Below are 22,142 nucleotides of genomic sequence, written 5' to 3'. Positions count from 1 at the left end.
AAGTCTGTCCTGCAGATCTGGGCCCGGCTCAATATGGGCTGCAGTATCGCGGCAGGTTTGGCCCAGCTGCCCCTTGTCGTAACGGCTTGGGTGGCCGGGCCATAAGAGTGATGCTGTGACCCAGTCTGCCAGGAGCAGGGAGCTGGGCCCAGATCAGTGGGACAGGAGCTGCCACTGTGACCCACCCCCTCCCCTTTGCACCAGGTTTGTGACCCATCTAGAACCTTCCCATGACCACTGGAGGGTCAGGACCCACTGTTTGGGGAACACTCCCTAAGGCATGCCCCATGCCAGCCTTCTCACTGCAAACACAGCTAGGAAGGGAGAGAGCTCAGGGCTTGCAGGCTGATCAGCCCTGTACCTGCCACCTATGTGTGGTCCCAGGTATGATCATAGAATATCAGGGTTGGAAAGGACCTCAGGAGGTCATCTAGTCCAACCCCCTGCTCAAAGCAGGACCAATCCCCAACTAAATCAACCCAGCCAGGGCTTTGTCAAGCCTGACCTTAAAAACCTCTAAGGAAGGAGACTCCTCCACCTCCCTAGGTAACTCATTCCAGTGCTTCACCACCCTCCTAGTGAATTTTTTTCCTAATATCCAATCCTAAACCTCCCCCACTGCAACTTGAAACCATTACTCCTTGTGCTGTCATCCGCTACCACTGAGAACAGTCTGGATCCATCCTCTTTGGAACCCCCTTTCAGGTAGTTGAAAGCAGCTAACAAATCCCCCCTCATTCTTCTCTTCTGCAGACTAAACAATCCCAGTTCCCTCAGCATGGGTGGAGGCAGGGGTGTGTGCATAGACCCACTCTACACTGTGGCCCAGTGGGCAGGGCACTGGACTAAAACTCAGGAGACTTAGGCTGTGTTCCCAGTTCTGCCACTGACCTGCTGGGTAACCCCGGGAAAGTCCCATACCAGCCTGCCTCAGTTTCCCCACCTGTAAAATGGGAGTAAGGCGGCTCCTTGGCTAGGCACTCGGAGATCTAAGGCTAAGCACCATTTCCCTTCCCAATCAGGCTTTTGGAAATGCCAAGACCACCAGGAACGACAACAGCAGCCGCTTTGGGAAATATGTGGAAATCTGCTTCAGCCATGAGTATCGCATTGTCGGGGCCGCCATGAAAACCTACCTGCTGGAGAAATCCCGCCTCACCTTCCAGGTGGGCACCGTGCAGGGGAGGGGGTATACACACCAGCTGGCTAGGGCACTGCAGCCCAGGGTATCACTGACCAGGTGACAGTCCAGCTCTTGAAGCAGGGTAAGCAAAGCCCCTTTATAGACCCACGTAAAGGTGGCTGGCACTTTCCCTTGCTCGCTGGATTCTCCTGTTGTCTGAGCTGGGACTGCAGCCTTGGCCAGGCTCTGGCTCTGAGCATGCTGAGGAACTGGACTCTGGGAAGGGCCTGAGAGGCAGCAGAGTGTGTGGGGGGTGTATATACTTCAACATTTTCCCCCTTATCCCTGCGCACCTGATCACTGCCTACTGCTTTGGACTTCAATGCCAGCTCCAAATACTACCCGAAGTCCTTAGGCTCTGTGTGCGGGGGGGGGGGGGGGGGAGAGCTCCTACAGTGCAACGGAGCTCGGCATGAGGTTGGGGGTACAATGACCTGCCCAGGGCTGGGGGGTGCATGGATGGCAGGTGGTGGTAAAGCCGCATGACATGTTCTGACTATTGGACACTCTCTCCCCTGGCCCCAGGGCCCTTGCTTGCTCATATAAGGTTGAGCAGGGACCATTGTTGCTGACTGAGATGCAAGGCTCCATTTGAGTCTTAATCTGTCGTCTCCATACCCTCTCGCCCCCTGACGTGCCCGATCTGTGCAGCCACAGCTTGACTAGAGCTTCAGGAAACTTCCTGAACCAAAACGTGAGAGTTAAAAGGGCCTTTTTGACAACAGGAAACAGAAGACCTTGTGATTTCCTCCCTCTCTCTTGCCCCTGCACGCAGCGCAACAAAGGACATGGAGAGTCTTTTAATTTTTAATTATTTCACTTCAACGCTTGTGAAAAGAAAATGGGGGTGGGGAGAACTAAACGGCCCCCAGGATCATTGATTGTTTTCTGTGGTAAAGCTGGAAAAAGGGAAGGCCTGAAATAACTTTTCCATGAGAATTTACTGAAATTTAAGACCCCATCATCCAAAGCGTGCCAACCGAAAGGACCTGGATGTGTGTGGTTTTCACCACCGATTCGTCCAGAGCTTGTGTGAGTGAGTTAAACACACCAATGAATGCCCTCCTCCGCAAACTTCCCACCGGTGGCAAAGCTGGAGGAAGTGGCTGAGCCTTGCTGGCTTACTGAAAGTTCAAATCCAGGCTCCGTCAGACAATCATGGGGAAGGAGGTTCCACAGACCCTTTGCTGAGGAGCTCTGTTGGCCGACCGAGGCAGGTGTCTAAGCTAGGAGGCTCCCATTTTGGGTCAAAATTGCTACCTTAACCCTCCTTCCAGGGAGCAAATCTGTAAGAACAAGACCTAGTTGCCTCTTATCAGGAGGGCTTGCTGACTTTTTCAAGGAGGAAACACTTTTGTCTGGGGGGGTGGGGAAGCGCCCTTTTTCTACTTAACTTTTCACTTTTGGAAATGAGCCTCTTTAAAATGTGCTTTCCATTTTTTAAAGGGAAAATCCACCATATTGCTAATAAACTAATTTAAAATGTCTATTCCAGAAACAGTGACCAGAAATTCCAATGGGAAGCTGGAGAAATGCTTCCCTGTTGCCTTCTACATCTCCCCCCTCCTGGCTGGAGCTGCGGGCAGATGGCTGAGATGCCCTGAGATCCAGGCAGACCTGAAAGATGTGGATATGTAGCCAGGCTGCAGTGCTCTTCCATAAGCTCTTGCTTGAGTGGGAGGGAGTCTGAACTCAGACTCTTCGATTCCAAAAGCAGGAGGCTCTTCTTGAGTTCAGGGCGAGACTCTTAGCTGGTAGCTATAGTAGGCCCTTATTCTCCATGTGAACCAGCAGCTAAGCATGGGGTAGCCAGGTACCCATTCTAGCATGGGTTTGTTACTGTGGAGGAGGGGGATAGCGGTATCTGACATGGCCTGGGCATTCCTTTAGCCAGAGGGATGAGGTAGCAACAGGGGGAGGGATCCAGGAAAATCTGGCCCAAACCAGCTGTTCTGCTTGTCTCTGTGCAGGCAAAAGCTGAGAGGAACTACCATATCTTCTATCAGCTGTGTGCGTCGGCCACGCTGCCGGAGTTCCAAGGCTTGGGCCTCGGTAAGTGCCCCAGGCAGAGAACCAGTGCCTCCCTGGGCAGCCAGCGTGCGGGCAAGAGCCCAGTCAGCTGTCCCCATGCACTGTCCCTGCAGCAGCTCTCTGGGTGGTGCTGAGTTGGGAAGCAGCAAGGCTGGGGTGGGGTCTATACAGGACCCCTCAAACGAGGGCTGTGGAGATGGATCGGAGAACCTAGAGGGTAGGTGAGGATACCAGGGTGGCTCTGGGGCTAAAGGGACCTTTTCCTTTATTGATGACCTGTTCCGCAGCATGAGAACCAGGGGCTGGTTGGACAATATTCATGGCAGGCAAACTAAAAAGGTAAATGCTTTTGGCAGTGTATAGAGGAGAAACACAGCACACGGCTTGGGTTCACAGGGATAAGCAAAGCTCCTCAAACAATTATTCCATGGGGGAATGTGCCTGTTCTAAATCAAAAACTTTCTGTGGAGGGGGTTCAACTGGGACAAAGCTCCTCAGGTTTCAATGCTGCCTGGTTTCCAGTCTGGCTTCCTGACAACTCGTCTGCCTGGCTTCTTGGCAGGCTGCCTGGTAGGCGACTGGGGGCCCCAGGATTTCCAGGGTCTCCAGTTCTGGGACAGCCCATTAAACAGGCTGCCACAGGTCTGGGGACTCGTGGGTAGCTGGCTCTGGAGCTGTGGGAACCCCTGGAGCCTGGCTCCCCTTCAGCCCACCAGACGATTTTATCTGGAAATCGTCAGTGTGGTGGGTTATTTTGCGGGAGGGGGGATGACACATTTTTTTATCTTCTCGCAAAGAAGTTTGAACTTGTGTGTGTGATCCACATCTCTAATTCCTAAAACCCTCCCCGGACCGGCAGTGGGGCTCAGCTTCTGGCCATCTTGAAGAAGCTGTTTTCAAGGGGCTCTCGGCTCTTGCCTGGCACCAAGGATGTGGCTGCTTTCCGCGCTGGTGTCTGGCCATGCCCCGCCAGGGAAGGGATGGGGATGCGTGTCTGGATTGGGAGCAGGGCCATAGCTACCCCAGTAGCTGAGGGAAGCTGTGGGAGGAGAGACAGAGGTAGTGGGGCTTGCGTGCGGCTGTTCTGCTGATCTTGCTCCGTCACAGCGGAAGGGAACTAACTGGGAGCTGATCCATCTCTAACCCTGCAGGTGGGGCTGAATCCTTCCGTTACACCAACCAGGGGCAGTGCTCGCACCTCGAGGCGACGGATGACGCTGCTGACCTGGAGAGCACGCGAAATGCCTTCTCGCTATTGGGTAGCTGTCCCTGCCTGTCCTGGTACCACCTCCGGCTGGGGGTTGCAGCTGGCTTGAATGCAGTGCTACGGTCCCCACCGGCTTTGTATCGTCACTGCTAAGAGCATGGGGGTCTCCGGACCACGCCAGACCAGGCTCAGTCGGGCTGATGTTTGAGGAGGGCACGAGGAACCCCCTAGTGGGTGGTTAAGGAATGACTCATCCATGGTTCTGAGCCCTGGCAGGCTGCCCCCACCAGTTCCCCGCTGGGACCCAGAGGGCAAGCTGCCTGGGGCTTCTCTGGGCCGGGGGGAGCCTTGTCAACGTCACTGTAAAACTGGCTCCCGGCAGGGGTGAGGGCTGCTGGGGCTCCTTACCCAGCCCTCCGGGGAAGGGGGACAGCTGGGCGGGGGCCATGAAATTGACAAGACCGTCAGAAGCCAACGTAAGGGACGCGGTGTCTACACACACCGCATCACCCTTACTACACCGACATAAGCCTTGTGCCTGGAGGCGGAGTTGCTCTGTCGGGGTAGTAGGGCACTTACCTCTGCAGGAGGAAGGTTGTAGACGCTGACATAATTAGGTAGCTTATTTCGACCTTATGACCACCTAACTGGGAAGTGTAGTCCAGTCCCTAGTCTTCCTCCGAACTCCACCCCCATTTCCTAGCCCCTATAGCATGCCGCAGAGCATGCTATGGGCAAGCTGCAGTGATCGCAGGCTGCGGGACGCTGCCCTCTTACCACGGCCACCAGGACAGGGTGTGACCATGGCATGGGAGGGCACGTGTCCCACTGGGCAATAGGAACTGCCGGGCGTGGGCAGCTGCCCAGAGTTAGAGGCCACAGGGGTGCGCAGAGCTCTGTGCTCCTTCCACCCAACCTGCCCCCACGTCACAGCTGAGGGGGCGTGGCTGGAACTTGCTCCTTGTCTGAGCTGAAGCTGTCCTGGGGCAACGCGGGAGGAAGAGCGGCTAGTGGCCCTCTCCATGGGGATGCCCGGCTCCTGGCCTGGTGCGGCACAATGTGCTGTGTGCTCTGCAGGGGTCCATGAGTCAAACCAGCTGGAACTGTTCAGCATCCTGGCCTCTATCCTGCATCTGGGCAACATCCAGCTCCGCGCAAAGGACCGGCACGGGGAGAGCTGCTTCACTGAGGTAAGCTGGTAAGCTCCCTCCACCCTGCAGCGCTCGGTGGGTGTCCCCTCTCCAGTAACCCGCAGCCCTGGGCGTAGCGGGGGGCCCGGCTGACGAGGGTGGCCCTTGCCTCAGCCAAGCTAGAGGTGAGGGGGCCAGGCTGGTGAGGGGCGGCTGGATGGGCCTTGGGCTGTTGGCTCGGAGTGGGGTGCTCTGCCGAGCCCCCCGGAGGCTATCCCAGTACTAGCTGGGTGTCATGGGGTCGCTCCCTGCCCCACAGCGACCAGAGGGTTCTGTCTCCATGCAGCCAGACGGCGAAGCCCTGGGCCTCTTCTGCTCTCTGCTGGGTGTGGAGAAGTCCCAGGTGTCACGCTGGCTCTGCAACCGCAAGCTGGTCACAGCCGGCGAGACCTACGTGAAGCCCATGTCCAGGCGGCAGGCCCTGAACTCCCGCGATGCCCTGGCCAAGCACATCTACGGGCAGCTCTTCAAGTGGATCGTGAGCAGGATCAACAAAGCCCTGCGGGCATCCTGCAGGCAGCACGCCTCCATCGGCATCCTGGACATCTACGGGTAAGGACCGGGCCTGCGTTGAGTCCAGCCTTCCTCGCTTCAGGCCCCGCACGGAGGCTGGACCAGCCTCTGCGCACCCCCCATGTGAAGGAGGGGTCTGTGCCTGCTCAGAGGGGAGCCAACCTGCATGGGCTCCTTCCTGGCAAAACCTCTCCATACTAGTGAGCTGGTAGGTGCCCCACAGTAACCAGGTGATACGGCCTCAGAGCATGGACTGCCTGGGTGATCCTTTCTCCACACACCTGGCCAGTTCCCTGGACAGTCTCCTCCGGGGTCTTCTGAGCTGGCAGGTCCTAGTTCTCCTGGTCCCCTCTGTTCCTTTTTTTCCCCCCTGGTGGGGAGCGGGTGCCTACCTGGCAGTCTGGGAAATCCAACTCCAGCCCTGTGTGGCCAAGACAAGGGTATATGGCTGGGCCAAGCTAGTGAGTGGCTCTGGTTGTCTGCGCTCACTGGGCTTGGCCAGCTGTGGACCATAGCAGTGTCCCTCTTCCCATCCCCATCTTCTGCTCTCGCTGGTGAGTGCTCCCTGGCCATCCCTGCTGGGCTCCTGCCTAGAGGCTATCGTACGCCACCCCCTCTGGAAGGTACGAGGGTTCAGGGCAACTGGGGGCATTGCAGAAGCTAATGGGATGGAGAGGAGTGTGTAAGGCCCAGGGATCCTCTTTGCTCCAGCACTAAACTCGGCTGGATTTATTTCCCCCACTAATTCTCCTTGTTTAAAAGCACAAACCCTTGGAGAGACCCTGTCAGCTCCCCTGTCGTCGTCCTCACCCCCACCCCATCTCTCCCCCAGGTTTGAGACGTTCCCAGAAAACAGCTTCGAGCAGTTCTGCATCAACTATGCCAACGAGAAGCTGCAGCAGCACTTCAACCTGGTCAGTGCTGCCCCCGCTCCTGCCAGGCTCCGGAACCCTTGCAGGGGGTCTGGTGTCTGTACAGCGCCTAGCGCAGTGGGCCCCGGGTCCATGACTGGGGCTCCTGGGTGCTACGGTAAAACAAACTAACAACTGAATTAGCTGGGGAAGGTCACTGGGTACCTGAAGTCTGTTCTCCCCTCACTGCTCTGTCCCAAGCCTGGTGTCCTCCGGCCGCTCTCAAAGAGCAGCAGGCAGCATGCTGTGGGTGTGGTAGCAATTGCCAACACCCCTCCCCCTCCGCGCCCTAGGGGAGCCTTGAAAGACTGCCCGAGATGGCTCTTAAGAACAGATAGTTTCTGCTAGTTCAACTGAGTTTGACACCTGCATATTGAATTCCGGGCCTGGCGCCTTAGTGCGGAGACCAGTTAGGCTGCGCCTGTAACCGTGCTCAGAAGTCCCTGGGCAGCTGTTAGAGCGTTCACCAGAGAACCGGCCACCGGTAGGGCTGGAGCTCCGTGTTCCCCACAAACCCCTAATGTCTGGAGCTGGCTGGGAACTTTTTTGGTTTCAATTTTCCAACAAAAATGTTTTGTGTTTTTGTTTTTCCAAAGGGTCAGTTTTGACACCATTTCGGTCAGTGTCCCAATTGAACATTTTAGGAACAGGCTCGTTTTTTCTTGAAACACAACTCCGTTTATACAAAGACTTTAATCATAATAAAAAAGCTAATAGTCAAAATTGGAACAAATTGATCAAATCAAAACAACTTTCTTAAAGTTTCATTTTGTTGAAAACTTTTTAAAATCTTCATTCCACGTTTGAACAGAGTTTGAAAATCAGGGGAACTTCCTGCCAAATGGTATCTGTCCCCTGCTGACTCCGCTAATGATACGGAGCTGCGAAGAGACACGAAGCCACTAAATAGTGTGCTGCAAAAAAGTGTAAACTGATCTTGTCCCTGTCTGACGTTCCCTTGGCTCACGAGGCTTCTGCTTGTTTGGAGAGTGAATGCCACGTTTGCCCAAGGGCTGGGGGTTCAGCTGATGTCACTACTAATGGCTCTTGGGCAGCTGGGGTATTTGCTAGTCTGGTCTCCGTTGGAGGTCAGTCTCTGGGCGCTGTGCTTGTCTAGCGTGTTGGGTGCTGGTTAGCCTGGAGGGCTGGAAATGTCAAAAGAGCCCAGGGGAATCGGGCACCTGATTCCATTGTGGAACGGAAGCCTCTGAACGGCCCCTGCAGGGGGCTCTCGGCTCGGAGTGCCCCCCCTGCAGAGTAAGGGCTATGACCAGAGAAAATGGAGCAGGGTCCTGCTGGGAAGGTAGGGACCTGCCCCCATGCAGAATGCTGTTCTGGTGACTCAACACCTGAGTGGACCTTACAACAGTTCCCTGAATCCCAGTCCTGTCCTGGCAGGGTTGTGCAAAGCTGCTGGAGGCAAACTACCATAGCAGGCAGCCTAGGGCCCGATTCTCCCCTCCCTGCAGCCTGTGGTCACTTAAAGTCTGTGTGGCATGGCCAGAAGGGCCCTTGTGGTTTGCATCTCCAAGCAGCTTCCCAGGCAGAAGGGCTGGCCCGCTGGCTTGGCAGTCGGGCAACAGTGCAGGGTCCACTGAAACCTAGACCAAACTCTGGCTACTGCTCTCCCAACCCTGTGCAGATAGCTCAGGGGTTTGACCATTGGCCTGCTAAACCCAGGGTTGTGAGTTCAATCCTTGAGGGGGCCATTTAGGGATCTGGGACAAAAATTGGGGATTGGCCCTGCTTTGAGCAGGGGGTTGGACTAGATGACCTCCTGAGGTCCCTGATATTCTATGAAGAGCTCTGATCCCGTTCCCATCCCTCCCCCGTAGCATGTCTTTAAGCTGGAGCAGGAGGAATACATGAAGGAGGAGATCCCCTGGACCTTCATCGACTTCTACGACAACCAGCCTTGCATCGACCTCATTGAGGCCAAGCTGGGCATTCTGGACCTGCTGAATGAGGAGTGCAAGGTGAGCGTCCTTCCTGCTTTACCGGGAGGCCAGCAGCACATCTGTGGGCGATGCCAGCTTGGGGAAGGGGGGCATGAGGGTCCAGCGCTCTCCTTCCAGCCTGTGTAATGGGACAGTCTCTTGTCCTAGGCCTGAGACAACCTGTTCTCAAACAAAAACCCTGCGGGGGGAATAGCTTACAGCTTCTAAATTGGAGGGATTTCGGAGAAAAGCCAGGAAACTGATCAAAGGAAAATCTGGCTGATGGTGAGAGCCACGAGGAGCTCAATCTAGTTACCTTAACAAAGAGAAAGTTAAGGGGTGACTTGACTATCTGAAGCTGTGTGGGGAACAAGTATTTAATAATGGGCTCTGCACTCTAGCAGGGAAAGGTCTTACATAATCCAATGGCTGGAAATTGAAGCTAGACAAAGTGCCCTTTCAGTGGAGGAAGGGCATACATTTTTGACAGCCAGAGTAGCGGTTGGAACAATTTACCAAGGCTCGTGGTGGATTCTCCATCGCTGCTGCTGCTGATTGATTAAATGAAGATGGGATGGTGTTTCTGAGATGGGCTCTAGGAATGATTTTGGGGATAGCTCTCTGGCCTGGCTCGTACAGGAGGTCAGCCCGGATTGCAATGGTCCCATCTGGCCTTGGAATCAAGTAGTCTAAATCCCTAGCTGCAGGTGGCTGCCCTACCTAGGGGCAACAGAGTGCGTCCTGTTCCTCAGGCCTCCTGCTGTCTGACTCGCCTTCTCTGCCTTCCAGATGCCCAACGGCAGCGACGTGAGCTGGGCTCAGAAGCTCTATGACAGGCACCTTCACCACAGCCCCCACTTCCAGAAGCCCAAGATGTCCACAGATGCCTTCATTGTCCACCACTTCGCAGGCCAGGTAGGAGGGCCCAGGGGTGGGGGCAAGGTCCCCAGGGCCCAGGTGGGTGGGGGGGCCACTGGCCTATAGGAGAGGCTATGAGACTTGCCCAAGTTAGGGTCTGTCTGAGCTGGGGTGAGAATGGAGCTGGCTGGGAAGTCTGTCTTGGAGAAATCCAGACACTCTGAACACTGAAGTTTTCTCTCCCAAACGAATGCTGTCATATAACCCCACCGGACTCCTTGTGGCGCCCGTTGGGAGAAGTGGGGCTCTCCCAAAGCAGGTGGGAACTCAGCTGGCCCAGGACTTCAGCTGTAAAGCTCATGCTTCCGCAATGTCACTGCGGTGCCCGCCTGCTCCTGTCCGCGCTCCACTGGGGCTGGGTGCCCAGGAGGCTGGCTGCAGGCGAAAGCCACCTCCCTGTGCACCAGGGCCCAGTGGGTCTGCAGCTGGCCCCCTCCTGCCCCTCGTTCCAGGGCTGAGTGGGCTCCTGGAATGGTGATGGGACTGAAAACAAAGCAGGCTCAGTTAGAAGGCAGCCAGTGGCTGGAGTCTGAGCTCTGGCTGGGATATGCTGGAGGGGTCATGTGCCTAAATACACATCTGTAGCACTGTGAAACAAGCTCGCTGTTCTGCACTGCACAGTGCAAGGGATCCTGGGACTCGTAGTTCCTAGAGATCAGGTGACTTGTAGGCTCGGCGCAAGGCTCGCTGGGAGAAGCGAGATAAAAGGCACAGCATTTCTGCAGAGAGGGGAACTGCTGGTGAATGACTGGCCTGGCCTGGACCAGCTGGTGCAGATCAAACTAGACCTCTCTGGAGAATCCAGCGTCTAGAGACGGTCTCTCCACTGATGTTGGGGTGTGGCTGCAAGTGGCACTGCCTGAATACCATGAGACACCCCCCACCCTAGCTGGCACCCACTGGGAGCATCCATGGCACCAGCTGCCACTCTGAGAGAGCTTCCAGCCCCTCTGGGTTTTAGTTAGAGCATCCCAGGCAGGCTGGTGAGCTTTGAGTCTCCGACTCCCAGAGGCCACTGGGACCCTGAGCAGTCTGTGCTGGGGCGTGGGGCTCTAGTCCCTTTGGAGCGGGTGCTGTGGGCAGGACTAGACCACTCCTGAGGCCCCTTCCAGCCTGACACTTCTGTCTGGCCTGGGCAGGGGTGGGGTGGGGGTGTTTTGTCTGCATGGGTTAAACAGAGAATTCCAGCTGCAGCCAGCATTTGGGAATGACACCAGGGCTCACCTTGCTGAGGGCTGGACCTGGCTCTGTGAGGGCAGTCTGCTTTTTTAAAAAATACCTATTTAGGCAAAATTCTTCACCACCCCTCCTGTGTAACAAGCATCGAACTCCCATCCACCTGGTACAAACGGGCTGGGGCTTCTCAAAGGCCCAAGGGCTTTAGGCACCAGCTCCCCTTGGCTTTGATTTCCCCCACCCCCAGTACCTCTGCTCTGGAGACCTCTGGGCTCTGAATTGTCCCAGGAGACCCTGAGGCTGTCCTAGCCTGGAGCTGATAAGGCCTCCTGCATGCCGTGTTCACCCACAGGTGGAGTACCAGTGCAGTGGGTTCCTGGAGAAGAACCAAGACACTGTCCATGCAGAGCTGATCGGGCTCCTCCGAGCCAGCAAGGTGAGCCCATGGACCTCCCAGCGGGGTGGGGGTGGGGCGCTTGGCAGCAGACTGCACAGAGGAAGGTGGTAGACGGGTGTCATCTGAAGTTCATCCCCATCCTGTGCCGGGATGGGGATCGTCACGTGGGTCAGAAGGAGCAGTGCTGGCATCTTGGGGAGAAGTGCCCTGGCAAACCTGCGTGTGCACCCCCCCACAAGCAAACCTGGAGTGGCAGGGGAGCCCTAGTATTCAAATTTGCAAACAAAAAGATCTTGTCAACACAATTGACCTGGGGGGGAAGAGGGGGGCACAGTGTCCTCACTGGGTGCCAAGGTGGGGACCCACATGTCCTGCCATAAGGACAAAAGCTGCACCCACCCTGAGCCCTCACTCCATGGGGTGGGTGGGGGTGTGTGTGTGTGTGTGTGTCGGGGGTGCGGGGGGTGATGAGAGCTATGGTGCAGAGGCCAGATGCCAGGGGAGCAATGTAGGAAACGACTAACTGGGGTCCGGTCGTGTCCCGTCCATGGTGCCCTGAGTTGTCAGGCCCCCTTCTCTGCTGCCGTGAGCTGCTGCTGCAAAGGCTTGGTGCAGACTCAGCTGTGGGTGGGTCAGAAAATGAAGACTCACCTCCACCAGGGGGCGCCAGACCTCTATTTCTCTTGGTGTGGGGGGGCTCCCAAAAATAAACCCATGCTTTTGTAAACTGACCTGTAAAGCAGCTGCCTGGCTAGACCCCCCCTGGGATGGGAATGGCCTGTGCAAGCCCAACAGGCCAGGCCTCACCAGCAGAGCTGGTGGCTGGGAATGGGAAGCTCGGCGGGGGGCAGGGACACTCACTCACTGCTGTGCTGGGGCTCCAGGCCACTGTTGCAATGTGGGATGCTAGACTCTGGGAGCTGTTAACCTGGGCTGGGGAGGGGGGGAAGGTCGGCAGACAAAGCAACAGTGACGCTGCTGCTAAACTAATCGGTTTGTCATTTCTCTCCCCCACCACCCCCTCGTTGCTGTCCCGTGGATCTGCAGAAGGTAAGTGGTCCCACGGGGTAGGAGTCACAGGCCACTCTCCGTCTGCTGCGGGTGCTCACAGGGACTGGTGGCTGAGCCTGCAAGTTGCCAGTTCTGGCTGGATGTTTTCCTGCAGGTTTCATCACACGACATGGAGGGGCCGCAGCCCTAGGGTGCGTTGCAATGGGCGGGGGACTCTGGGCTGTGGCTGCTACTTATCCTGACTGGGAGCAGGGATGAGCTGCTCCTAACCCGGGGACACACAGAGGCTGGGCTGGTGCCTGTCGTGCTCTATACTGACCCCAGGCTCAGATCCATGCTGCCCGTGGCTCCGCGGGGCCCTATGCGGGTCGAACTCTTTGCCCAACGCCCCAGCTGGTGCAGAGAGGCCCATGAGTAGCACTGGGGCAGCTGTGGGGAGGGCTGCGTCCTGCTGCAGGGCCTGCAGTTCTCATGCAGCTGGCTCGGTGGCTCCCCACAGTAGCTCTGGGAGCCGTGGGGCTGGCCCTTGCAATAGGGCTCGGGGTTGCTGGCTGCCTGTTCCTGCTGGCCAGTAGGTGTCACTCATGGCCTGCGGCTGGCTCTGATCCTTCTGATGTCTCCCCACCCAGTCTGCGCTGCTGGCCGAGCTCTTCCCGGAGGAGGGGGACAGCAGCATCGCCCTACCCTCCCGCAGGTCGCATGGGTCCAGGGTGACCGTCCGCCCTGGCAGGAGGTCTCTGCCAGCTACTGACAAGGAGCACAGGAAACCCATCTCCACCCAGGTACACAGCGGGGCTGGCGTGCCCTATGCCCTCCCCATGTCACTACCCCCTTTTAACGCAGCATCGAGCATCCACCCCTGTGCAAACCCCTCCCGGCTTCTCAACGTGCTGAACAGATTCCTCCTCCACTGCCAGGAAATGTTCCTGGGCTGGCTCTGCCTGAGAGGTGCTGAGCCCCTACAAATCCTGCTGTCCCCAGAGGCCAGCAGGTGCTCAGCACAGTTGGTAGTCGGGGCCTTTCCCTCCCAGGGGAGGGATCTGTGACCCGGCAGTGAGATGCTCCAAACACTCTTGCTGGGTGGTGAGGAGAGATGGGCCCAAGCACTCGGACGTTCTCAGACTCTGCCGCCTGCTGGGGCTGGTCTGAGCTGCCAAGTTTAGCTGCAGACCCACAGGCTTGGTGGGCTGGGGTCTCTGGTTCCAGGCTGCTCAGAGGCTTATCAGCACCCAAAGCCCCAAATAGTGCTGCCAGGTGAGAAGGTGGCCTGGAAAGGGGCAGCTGGGTATCCAGGGGCTGCATGCAGGGGTTCCGCTCCTCCCTTGGACCAGCCTTCAGCTTAGGACAATGGGTCCTGGTGCTCTCTGCTGCCCACCCACTGCCAGGCCCCTTGCCTGTGCCCATGAAGGGCAGTGGGAAATGCAGCTCTGGTGGGCCCCCAACCCTCCCCAGGGAATCCAGAAGCCTCTTCGCTCTGCTGAGGACAAGATCCGAGCCTGCTCGGGAGCCCTGGCTCCCCTCTGGGGCACTGCATCCACACCCAGACCTAAGCCACCTCGCTCTGTCCCCTGCAGTTCAAAGCATCGCTGCACAAGCTCATGGAGACCCTGAGCAGCACCGTGCCCCACTACGTACGCTGCATCACACCCAACGACCGCAAGCGGCCCTTCGAGTGAGTGCCTGGCAGCTTTGCGATGGGGCGGGGGCTGGAGCGGGGGAGACTCCAGCCAGAGCTGCTGTCTGGGGAACCCGCATCACCAAGGAGCTCTTGTGAGACTAGTAGCAGTCTGTTCCGGCTCTGCAGTAGCAAACTTGGCTGCCTCCTTGGTCCAGTGCAGAGCCGGGCGACTTCCCTTGCTGTCCCGAGCAGCTGTGCAGCCGGATTGGGAGCTGCAACCCAGCTGCCTCATTCCCCTTGGCGCCTCTGCAGGTGGCTGCACCATGAACAGTCAACAAGGAGGTGGCCGGCCCAGGCCTGGGCTGAGGGCAGCATGGCAGATCCAAACCTGCCACGTGCCCTAAGGAACCCTCGCTCGGAGGGCGCTGACTCTCTCTCTGATCTAGGTTTGATGCCAAGCGAGCAGTCGAGCAGCTGAGAGCCTGTGGGGTCCTGGAAACCATTCAGATCAGCGCCTCTGGCTATCCATCCAGGTACGGCCAAGCCAGGAGTTTCCTGCCTGCCCTCCTCTCCGCTGGGGCATTGGAGTCCCTGGCGTGCTCCAACTCTCCCCGTTGGCTCTGGCCTCTGTCCTCTCCGCAGGTGGACGTACGTGGAGTTCTCCAGCAGGTACCGGGCTCTGATGCGCCCGGAGGAGCTGATGGGCGGTGATGAGCGGCAGACCTGCCAGCTTGTCCTCAAGAGGCTGCTCAAGGTAAGAGCCCTGTGGGTTGCTGTCCGGGGGAGAGGACCCTGAATGGGGCAGCAGGGGATTAAATTCTAGGCTCCAAGGCCCTCGCTGCTACTGCACCCAGCCTTTTGTGCTGCCCCACCCGCTCCTCCATGCCCTGAGGGGAGCTGCCTGCTGGTGCACCCGGCCGTGTGGGCTTGATGGGCCCTTCCTTCCCTCCTAGCAATGAGGTCACTATTGCAGGAAACACGTGGGCCAAGTCCATCTGGATTGTGCCATAGCCTCCGGCAGTAGGTGTCTGGGGCCAGGCATCGCTGCCTGCAGGTGCTGCAGTATCTGTCTCCTCTCAATAACGGGACTAGCCTGCCCAGTGTCCCTCTGCTACCACGGCATCCTAGAGACTGGCAGAAGGGCGCCTGGCCCAGAGCCCTCTGCCAAATGCAACTCGCTCCCGTGGGAAACGTCGACTCTGCTGAAAGCCACCAACTTCCCTGTGGAGACAGCGCTGCATCGCCCGGTGGGAGGGGTGGTCCGGATCTCTCGTGTGCCTGGCTCCCCGGGAGGGCTGCCTTTCCTCCATGCACCAGTCTGCCTTCCTGGCGAGCAGCTCGTCCTAGGAGTCTCTGACCATGGAGCCTGCCTCTGGGAACCCCTGCTCTATAACTGTGGGACATGCGCCCCTGGGGGTACACGAGGCCTCTCTGTGGGGCACGTGGGAGTAATTGCATAACAGTGGATTTTATTTATTGATTCATTGCATTTTCCTAATAGGCTACTCAGACGAAGCTTTAAAACTGGGACTTTCTTGACTTAAATTAGCTACCGTATTTTACACAAGATGTACCAATGAGAACAGATACAGGGTGATGCTGACGTACAGATCCCTCGCCTCCAATCACTGTACAATGCGGGTTCAGTTGCCCAGCAACTGTCCAGTCTAACTGAGCTCAAACTTAGTTGGGTTTTTTGGTCGTACACATTGTGCCTGTAACTAGATCTGTACATAACCATGAAACCTGCGCCGATGGCCAAAGCCAGGAAGTGTGAAGAGCACACAGTATCTGTGGTGAGAAGTGTGTGGGGACATGGGCAGCTGGCAGATCGGGAAATGGGGTCCACAGTGAGCAACATTTGGGAGCCTCTGCTATAGAGAAGGGGCACGAGAAGCCCCTGAACTAAACTCCCAGGAGGCATTGCAGCAGCCTTTCCAAACTGGAATATTGAGGATTTTGGCTGAAATCCTCCGGGGTTTTTTTCCCAAACAGTCCTGGGCATCTGAGTCAATGGGTGGGCCATGTAAGCCGGGTGAGCTGCTGCCAGCTGGTGCTGACTGGACTGTGCTAAGCCGGCGTTAGGCTGGTCCATGGCCAAGTTGAGGGTCCCCGTTCTCTGGGCAGGCAGAGGCCTGTGCCGGTCTCTGCATGCTGCAGCTTCCTTTCCGCCCAGGCCGGAGACCATCTGGGGAACACTAGGATTCAGTCCCTAGCTCTGCCTATCTGACCTGGGACAGGCGGCTTACCCTCTGGGGACCCATGTCCCAGTGATACCTCCTGGCTGTGCAGCTCGGTGTTGGGAGCGCTCCAGTTGGAGGGAGCGTTAGGTGTCTAAAGAGTTAATACTCCCTCTCCCTGGGATGATCTGGATGCTGCAGCCCCTCCCCTGCCCCACTGTCAGCTGTGGGAGGAGGGTCTGTCCAGCCAGGCCCTGGTGCCCAGAAGGACCCGCCCAGCACTGCTGCTATCCAAGCCTGCAGCATGGAGCACCCATGTCTGAGTTCGCTCCGCCCAGTTGTACTTGCCTGGTCATGGATCTCGCTGTTCTCTTCCTACAGGACCCCAGCAAATACCAGTGCGGGAAGGGCAAGATCTTCTTCCGTGCTGGCCAGGTGGCCTTCCTGGAGGAGCTGCGTGGCAGGAGGCTGAGAGCAGCCTGTGTCTTCATTCAGAAGAGCTTTCGTTGCTGGCTGGGGAGGAGACACTTCTTGCGTATGCGAGCTGCAGCCATCTGCCTCCAGCGCTTTTCCCGGGGCTTCTTGGCCCGGAGGTGAGAGGTGATGCCCTGCAGATGCTGCCCACATCTGGCAGGTTGAGCCAGGCATCGATGTGGCTCTGCCTTGGCATCACTGGAGACCCATTTCTGGGCACCCTCTGTGATGGGTTGGATCACAGAAACCCCCTTGGAGCTGCCCCCTGGTGTGCCAAGACTGCTTCTGCTCCTGCTTTCTTGCCCGGTCAGCTTAGGACTTCAGTGCCCTGCCTGGCTTGAGCCAGACCCAGGAGCCTGCTGCAAACCCAGACCCAGGCCTGAACCACATCCACTAACAGCTGTAGGCTTAACTGAAAGCAGCTTACAGAAGTGTGCCTGTCTTCAACACTCAGATGCCCCACTCCCAATGGGGCCCAAACCCCAAATAAATCAGTTTTACCCTGTATAAAGCTTATACAGGGTAAACTCATAAATTGTTCACTCTCTAACACCAATAGAAAGAGATGCACAGCTGTTTTGCCCCTCCCCCCAAGTATTAATACATACTCTGGGTTAATTAATAAATAAGTGATTTTATTAAATACAGAAAGTAGGATTTAAGGGGTTCCAAGTGGTAACCGACAGAACACAGTGAATTACCAAGCAAAATAAAATAAAACATGCAAGTTTTTTATGTCTAATCAAACTGAATACAGATAAACCTCATCAGTTCCAGAAAGCTCTTTTACAGACTAGTCTCCTTCTAGTCTGGTTTCAGAGTAACAGCCGTGTTAGTCTGTATTTGCAAAAAGAAAAGGAGGACTTGTGGCACCTTAGAGACTAACCAATTTATTTGAGCATGAGCTTTCGTGAGCTACAGCTCACTTCATCGGATGTATACCGTGGAAACTGCAGCAGACTTTATATACACACAGAGAATATGAAACAATACCTCCTCCCACCCCACTGTCCTGCTGGTAATAGCTTATCTAAAGTGATCATCAGGTTGGGCCATTTCCAGCACAAATCCAGGTTTTCTCACCCTCTACCCCCCCACACAAATTCACTCTCCTGCTGGTGATAGCCCATCCAAAGTGACAACTCTTTACACAATGTGCATGATAATCAAGTTGGGCCATTTCCTGCACAAATCCAGGTTCTCACCCCCCTCCCAGAAACCCCACACACAAACTCACTATCCTGCTGGTAATAGCTCATCCAAAGTGACCACTCTCCCTACAATGTATCATGCACATTGTGTAGAGAGTTGTCACTTTGGATGGGCTATCACCAGCAGGAGAGTGAATTTGTGTGGGGGGGTGGAGGGTGAGAACCTGGATTTGTGCTGGAAATGGCCCAACTTGATGATCACTTTAGATAAGCTGCTACCAGCAGGACAGTGGGGTGGGAGGAGGTATTGTTTCATGATCTCTGTGTGTATATAATATCTGCTGCAGTTTCCACGGTATGCATCCGATGAAGTGAGCTGTAGCTCACGAAAGCTCATGCTCAGATAAATTGGTTCGTCTCTAAGGTGCCACAAGTACTCCTTTTCTTTTTGCGAAACCCCCTGTAGTTACTGTCCTTTTGTTCCAGTTTCTTTCAGGTATCCTTTGGGGTGGAGAGGCTATCTCCTTAGCCAGCTGAAGACAAAATGGAGGGGTTTCCCATGGGCTTAAATAGACTTTCTCTTGTGGGTGGAGACCCCGCTCCTCTCTCCTGTGCAAAGTCCAGCTCCAAGATGGAGTTCTGGAGTCACCTGGGCAAGTCACATGTCCATGCATGACTCAGTTTTTACAGGCAGAAGCCATTGCCCACATGGCATCTTGACTGTCTCCAGGAAGACTTCTTATGTGGATTGGAGCCTTCCAAATGCATTGTTCCTTAAGTGCTTCTTGATTGGGCACTTAACTTTGCGAATTCCTTTCTCCAGGAACTGACCAAATGCTCTACTAAGGTTATTTAGAAATCAAGGCAGTACACGGCCAATATTCATAACTTCAAATACAAAAATGATCCCTGCATACAAATAGGATTAATAGATTCAGTAGATCATAACCTTTACATAGATATGTTACATTGCATATGTAGCATAGAACATATTCCAGTTATGTCATATACATTCATAAGCATGTTTCCATAAAGACTTATGGGGGGCACCATCACACCCTCGCCTGTTGCTGTACCCAGCCACTGGAACGGAGCAGCTAAGAGTGCTGATGCAGAGTGTCTGGCTGGCAAACAGCATTCCAAAGCTACATCAGGTGTAGGGCTAGGCGGGGACCTGGCACTAGCCACGCTCCACCCTAGAGGTGGCCGCATTTCAAAAGCGACTGTAAAAATCCCAGAGTAGAGACACGAGAGCCAGGAGAAGCTGGTGCCAGGCCAGCAGCTGCAATTGGGTCTCATTTGGGGGTGAATGGAGCAGTGCCCTAGCTCTGAGCCGCGGGGGGGGGGGGGTTGGCCTCAGGACCTGGTGGTGGGTCTCTGCTGCGGGGGCCTGTAAGGGGCTAGGGTAGACCCTGGGACTGTGCTGTGAGGGGTCGCTCTGTCCTTCTTGGGGGTTGGAGGGGGCGGGGGAGTGTAACTTCTGCTGCCCTGCCCCAGTGGGCTCTGGCTCCCCATGCCCAGTGCCTGTTGCCCTTGTGCAGGCTCGTCAGGGGCCTGAGGAGGACCAGCGCCGCGCTCATCCTGCAGAAGAACTTCAAGATGGCTCTGGCCAGGCGCTCGTACCTCCGCAGCCAGGCAGCAGCCGTGACCATCCAGGCCTTCGCCCGCGGCATGTTCGCCAGGCGCCTGCACTGCCAGGTACCAGCCCTGCCCGCAGCCGTGGGGTTGGGGATCCACTCGTGGCGGCGGCTTCAGAGGGTGACGTCCTGGGTGTGCTCCCAGCGCTGGGGGGGGTGCAGCCCTTGGGGAAGGGGGTCCTGAGGGGTTACAGGAGCCCCATGTAACGTAGGGGTGAGGGCTGGTAGGTACATCCTGGGATCTGGAGGGAGCCCCCTTGCTTAGTACCCCCATAGAGCAGAGACTCATCCCTCTCTCGCTGCAGGCTCTTGCCACAAGGTAGAGCAGTTACCTGTTTGGCTCACTCCTTGTCCGGCATGTGCAGGGAGTGTGGGGCCTAGCATGGGGAGGGGGTACCCATGGGCAGCTTCCCCCCCCCCGACCCCCAACCGCAGGCAGTGTGTGCGGGTAGTGCTGACACTCCCCAGGCAGGTGTATCACTCTCCTGCCTGGGGTATGGGGCCGCTTGGGGCGCCTGGTGGCCCGTTCAGGGTGCGCGGGGGTCAGCTCGCCTGTTGGGAGCCACCCCATCCCTACCCTCAGGAGTGACCAGGTTCCTAGGAGGTCTCGAAGGTGGTGGGCACGCCTAGGCAAGGGGGATCTTCACCATGTCGCTGCGCTGGCTCACGGGTCCAGTGCCCGGTGCAGCTCGCGCTGGAGTAGCCCACGCCCCACACCTGCCCAAAGCCTCTCTGTGGGGAGCAGTCCCTGGTGTAGGCCCTCACAGGTGCCAACTTCCACTTTTCCGGCTGGGTGCTCCACCCAGTGGCCCTGCCCCCATCCCACCCCCTTCTCCAAGGTCCCACCCTCCTCCCCCTCCGTGTGCCCCACCAACACTCTGCTTCTTCCCACCCCTGCAAGTGCCCCCTGCCAAACAGCTGATTGGTGGGTGCTCAGCACCCACCAATCTTTTTCTGATGGGTGCTCCAGCTCCAGAGCTCCCACAGTTAGGCCAGGCATAGGCACTGACTATCTCCTGAGCATCCTCGGAGGCCAATCTAGGCTGCGAAGTGAAGGGCAGAAACCCCACAGAACCAAATTAGAGCTGGGGGGCAAATGGGCGGGATTTTGATGCCTGGCTCAGTTCTTGTCCTGGAGTCCAGGCTTGGATCTGCTCCCAGCCAACTGCTCCCAGGGCCACTCCGCGGGGTGGGGTCGGGGGGGGGGCATGGTTCTGGGACTGCCTTGGAGTAGTAATACCAAATATCTGGTTTCCATCATGAGCACCCCCACTATAAAAATTATTCCAGCACCCAGAGGGGAGAGGGCAGCAGGGTGTGAACTTTCTCACTCCCATGCTCCAAGGTGATCAAAACAGCCAGTCTCTAGCAACCCGTCTGCCCCAGGCTCAGGTGCAGGTTAGAATAGTTGCAACAATGTCCTCTCGTCTGCTCCGAAGCCCCTTCAGGGGCCACCGTGTGTCATGTGCGTAAACCCTGTGGTCGCTAAGCAGGGCTCCTATTCTCACAGGCATCCTTGGCGCCCAAGGGAGGGGGTGCAGCGTTGTCCCTAACTAGCGTGTTCTTGGATCCCTTGTGAAACGTTGGCCGCAGTTTGTGCGAGGCCGTAGCTGCTGGCGCCTGGTGCTCTGGCCAAGTTACCGCCCTAAAGCAATGGGTGTTGCCCTAAAGCTTGGCTGCGCGTGTCTGCTCTCTCCCCAGATGGTGGCAAGCCAGAAAGCTGTTGTGATCCAGAGCGTGGTGAGGGGCTGGCTGGCTCGCACCCAGTACGCTCGGGTGCGCGGTGCTGTGGTGTATCTGCAGTGCTGCTTCCGCCGCATGCGGGCTCGCGGGGAGCTGAGACGGCTCCGGCTCGAGGCCAGGTCGGTGGAGCACTACAAACAACTCAACAAAGGCATGGAGATCAAAGTGATGCAGCTGCAGTGCAAAGTGGATGAGCAGGTGGGTGGATCGGCTCCTGCTGCTGCCCCAGAGCTACAGGGGGATTCCTGGGCCTCGGCTATTGGGATGAGCCTTGAAGCCAAGGTACTGACTGCTCACGGGCATGTCTGTGAGAGTCCTGGAGAACTGCGTTCTGCCTTGCGAAGTTCCCCTAGCAGTCTACATTGGATAGTCTCGTCCTACTCAATGTTCCTGTGAGTTGTTAAGCAGTAGCAATGCTCCACTCCAGAGGTGGCAGCATTTCACTCCCTTAATGATACTGTAAAATCTCGGATCCATCTCTGAATGTTGCTGGAGCACGCCCTCTGTGCCGGGAAAAGGTGCTTGGAGGGAAAAGCCACGCTACCCTTCTCCTGGGAAGCACGGTCCATTAGTACTGCGAGAACCAACTTCTGGCTGCATCTGCCTTCCGGCTCGTCCCCGGAGACTTGCATTGGGCTCTCTTGGCAGAGCAGGATCCTGGACCTCTTGGCTCAGGACAGATTTCTAGTTCTGAACCCACCGAACTTCCTATGGCTCAGCCATCGGGCAGCGAACGCAAAGCGAAGGCGTGGGGTGCGAGGCTGTGCAGATGGAGTAGCTGGCTTTCTGGGGCTGGAGGAAGGCTGCGAGTGGCAGCAGCTTTCCCTGCTCTGGTCTCCTCTTGGGTATTTCATGGGGTGCCTCA

The 22,142-nt window shown here is 56.7% G+C and overlaps 1 protein-coding gene across 1 annotated transcript in view; it reads left to right on the top strand.

Moving 5' to 3' along the window:
• LOC125627177 (unconventional myosin-Vb) overlaps window positions 1–22,142 on the top strand; it is a 56,919-nt gene that overhangs the window by 12,266 nt on the left and 22,511 nt on the right. Inside the window, exons 6-22 of the mRNA XM_075123147.1 lie at window positions 1,023–1,166; window positions 3,154–3,235; window positions 4,366–4,473; window positions 5,499–5,611; window positions 5,898–6,163; window positions 6,957–7,038; window positions 8,871–9,011; window positions 9,762–9,887; window positions 11,419–11,502; window positions 12,511–12,513; window positions 13,104–13,256; window positions 14,049–14,146; window positions 14,539–14,625; window positions 14,735–14,846; window positions 16,654–16,865; window positions 19,439–19,595; window positions 21,236–21,475. Coding sequence (XP_074979248.1) covers window positions 1,023–1,166; window positions 3,154–3,235; window positions 4,366–4,473; window positions 5,499–5,611; window positions 5,898–6,163; window positions 6,957–7,038; window positions 8,871–9,011; window positions 9,762–9,887; window positions 11,419–11,502; window positions 12,511–12,513; window positions 13,104–13,256; window positions 14,049–14,146; window positions 14,539–14,625; window positions 14,735–14,846; window positions 16,654–16,865; window positions 19,439–19,595; window positions 21,236–21,475 — 2,208 coding nt within the window. The remainder of the gene's footprint in view (window positions 1–1,022; window positions 1,167–3,153; window positions 3,236–4,365; window positions 4,474–5,498; window positions 5,612–5,897; window positions 6,164–6,956; window positions 7,039–8,870; window positions 9,012–9,761; window positions 9,888–11,418; window positions 11,503–12,510; window positions 12,514–13,103; window positions 13,257–14,048; window positions 14,147–14,538; window positions 14,626–14,734; window positions 14,847–16,653; window positions 16,866–19,438; window positions 19,596–21,235; window positions 21,476–22,142) is intronic.

This window comes from Caretta caretta, chromosome 25, assembly GCF_965140235.1.
Source record: "Caretta caretta isolate rCarCar2 chromosome 25, rCarCar1.hap1, whole genome shotgun sequence".
Classification (NCBI taxonomy): domain Eukaryota; kingdom Metazoa; phylum Chordata; order Testudines; family Cheloniidae; genus Caretta; species Caretta caretta.
Note: the sequence above shows the minus strand (reverse complement) of the source record. Positions and strands in the feature narration are given on the sequence as shown.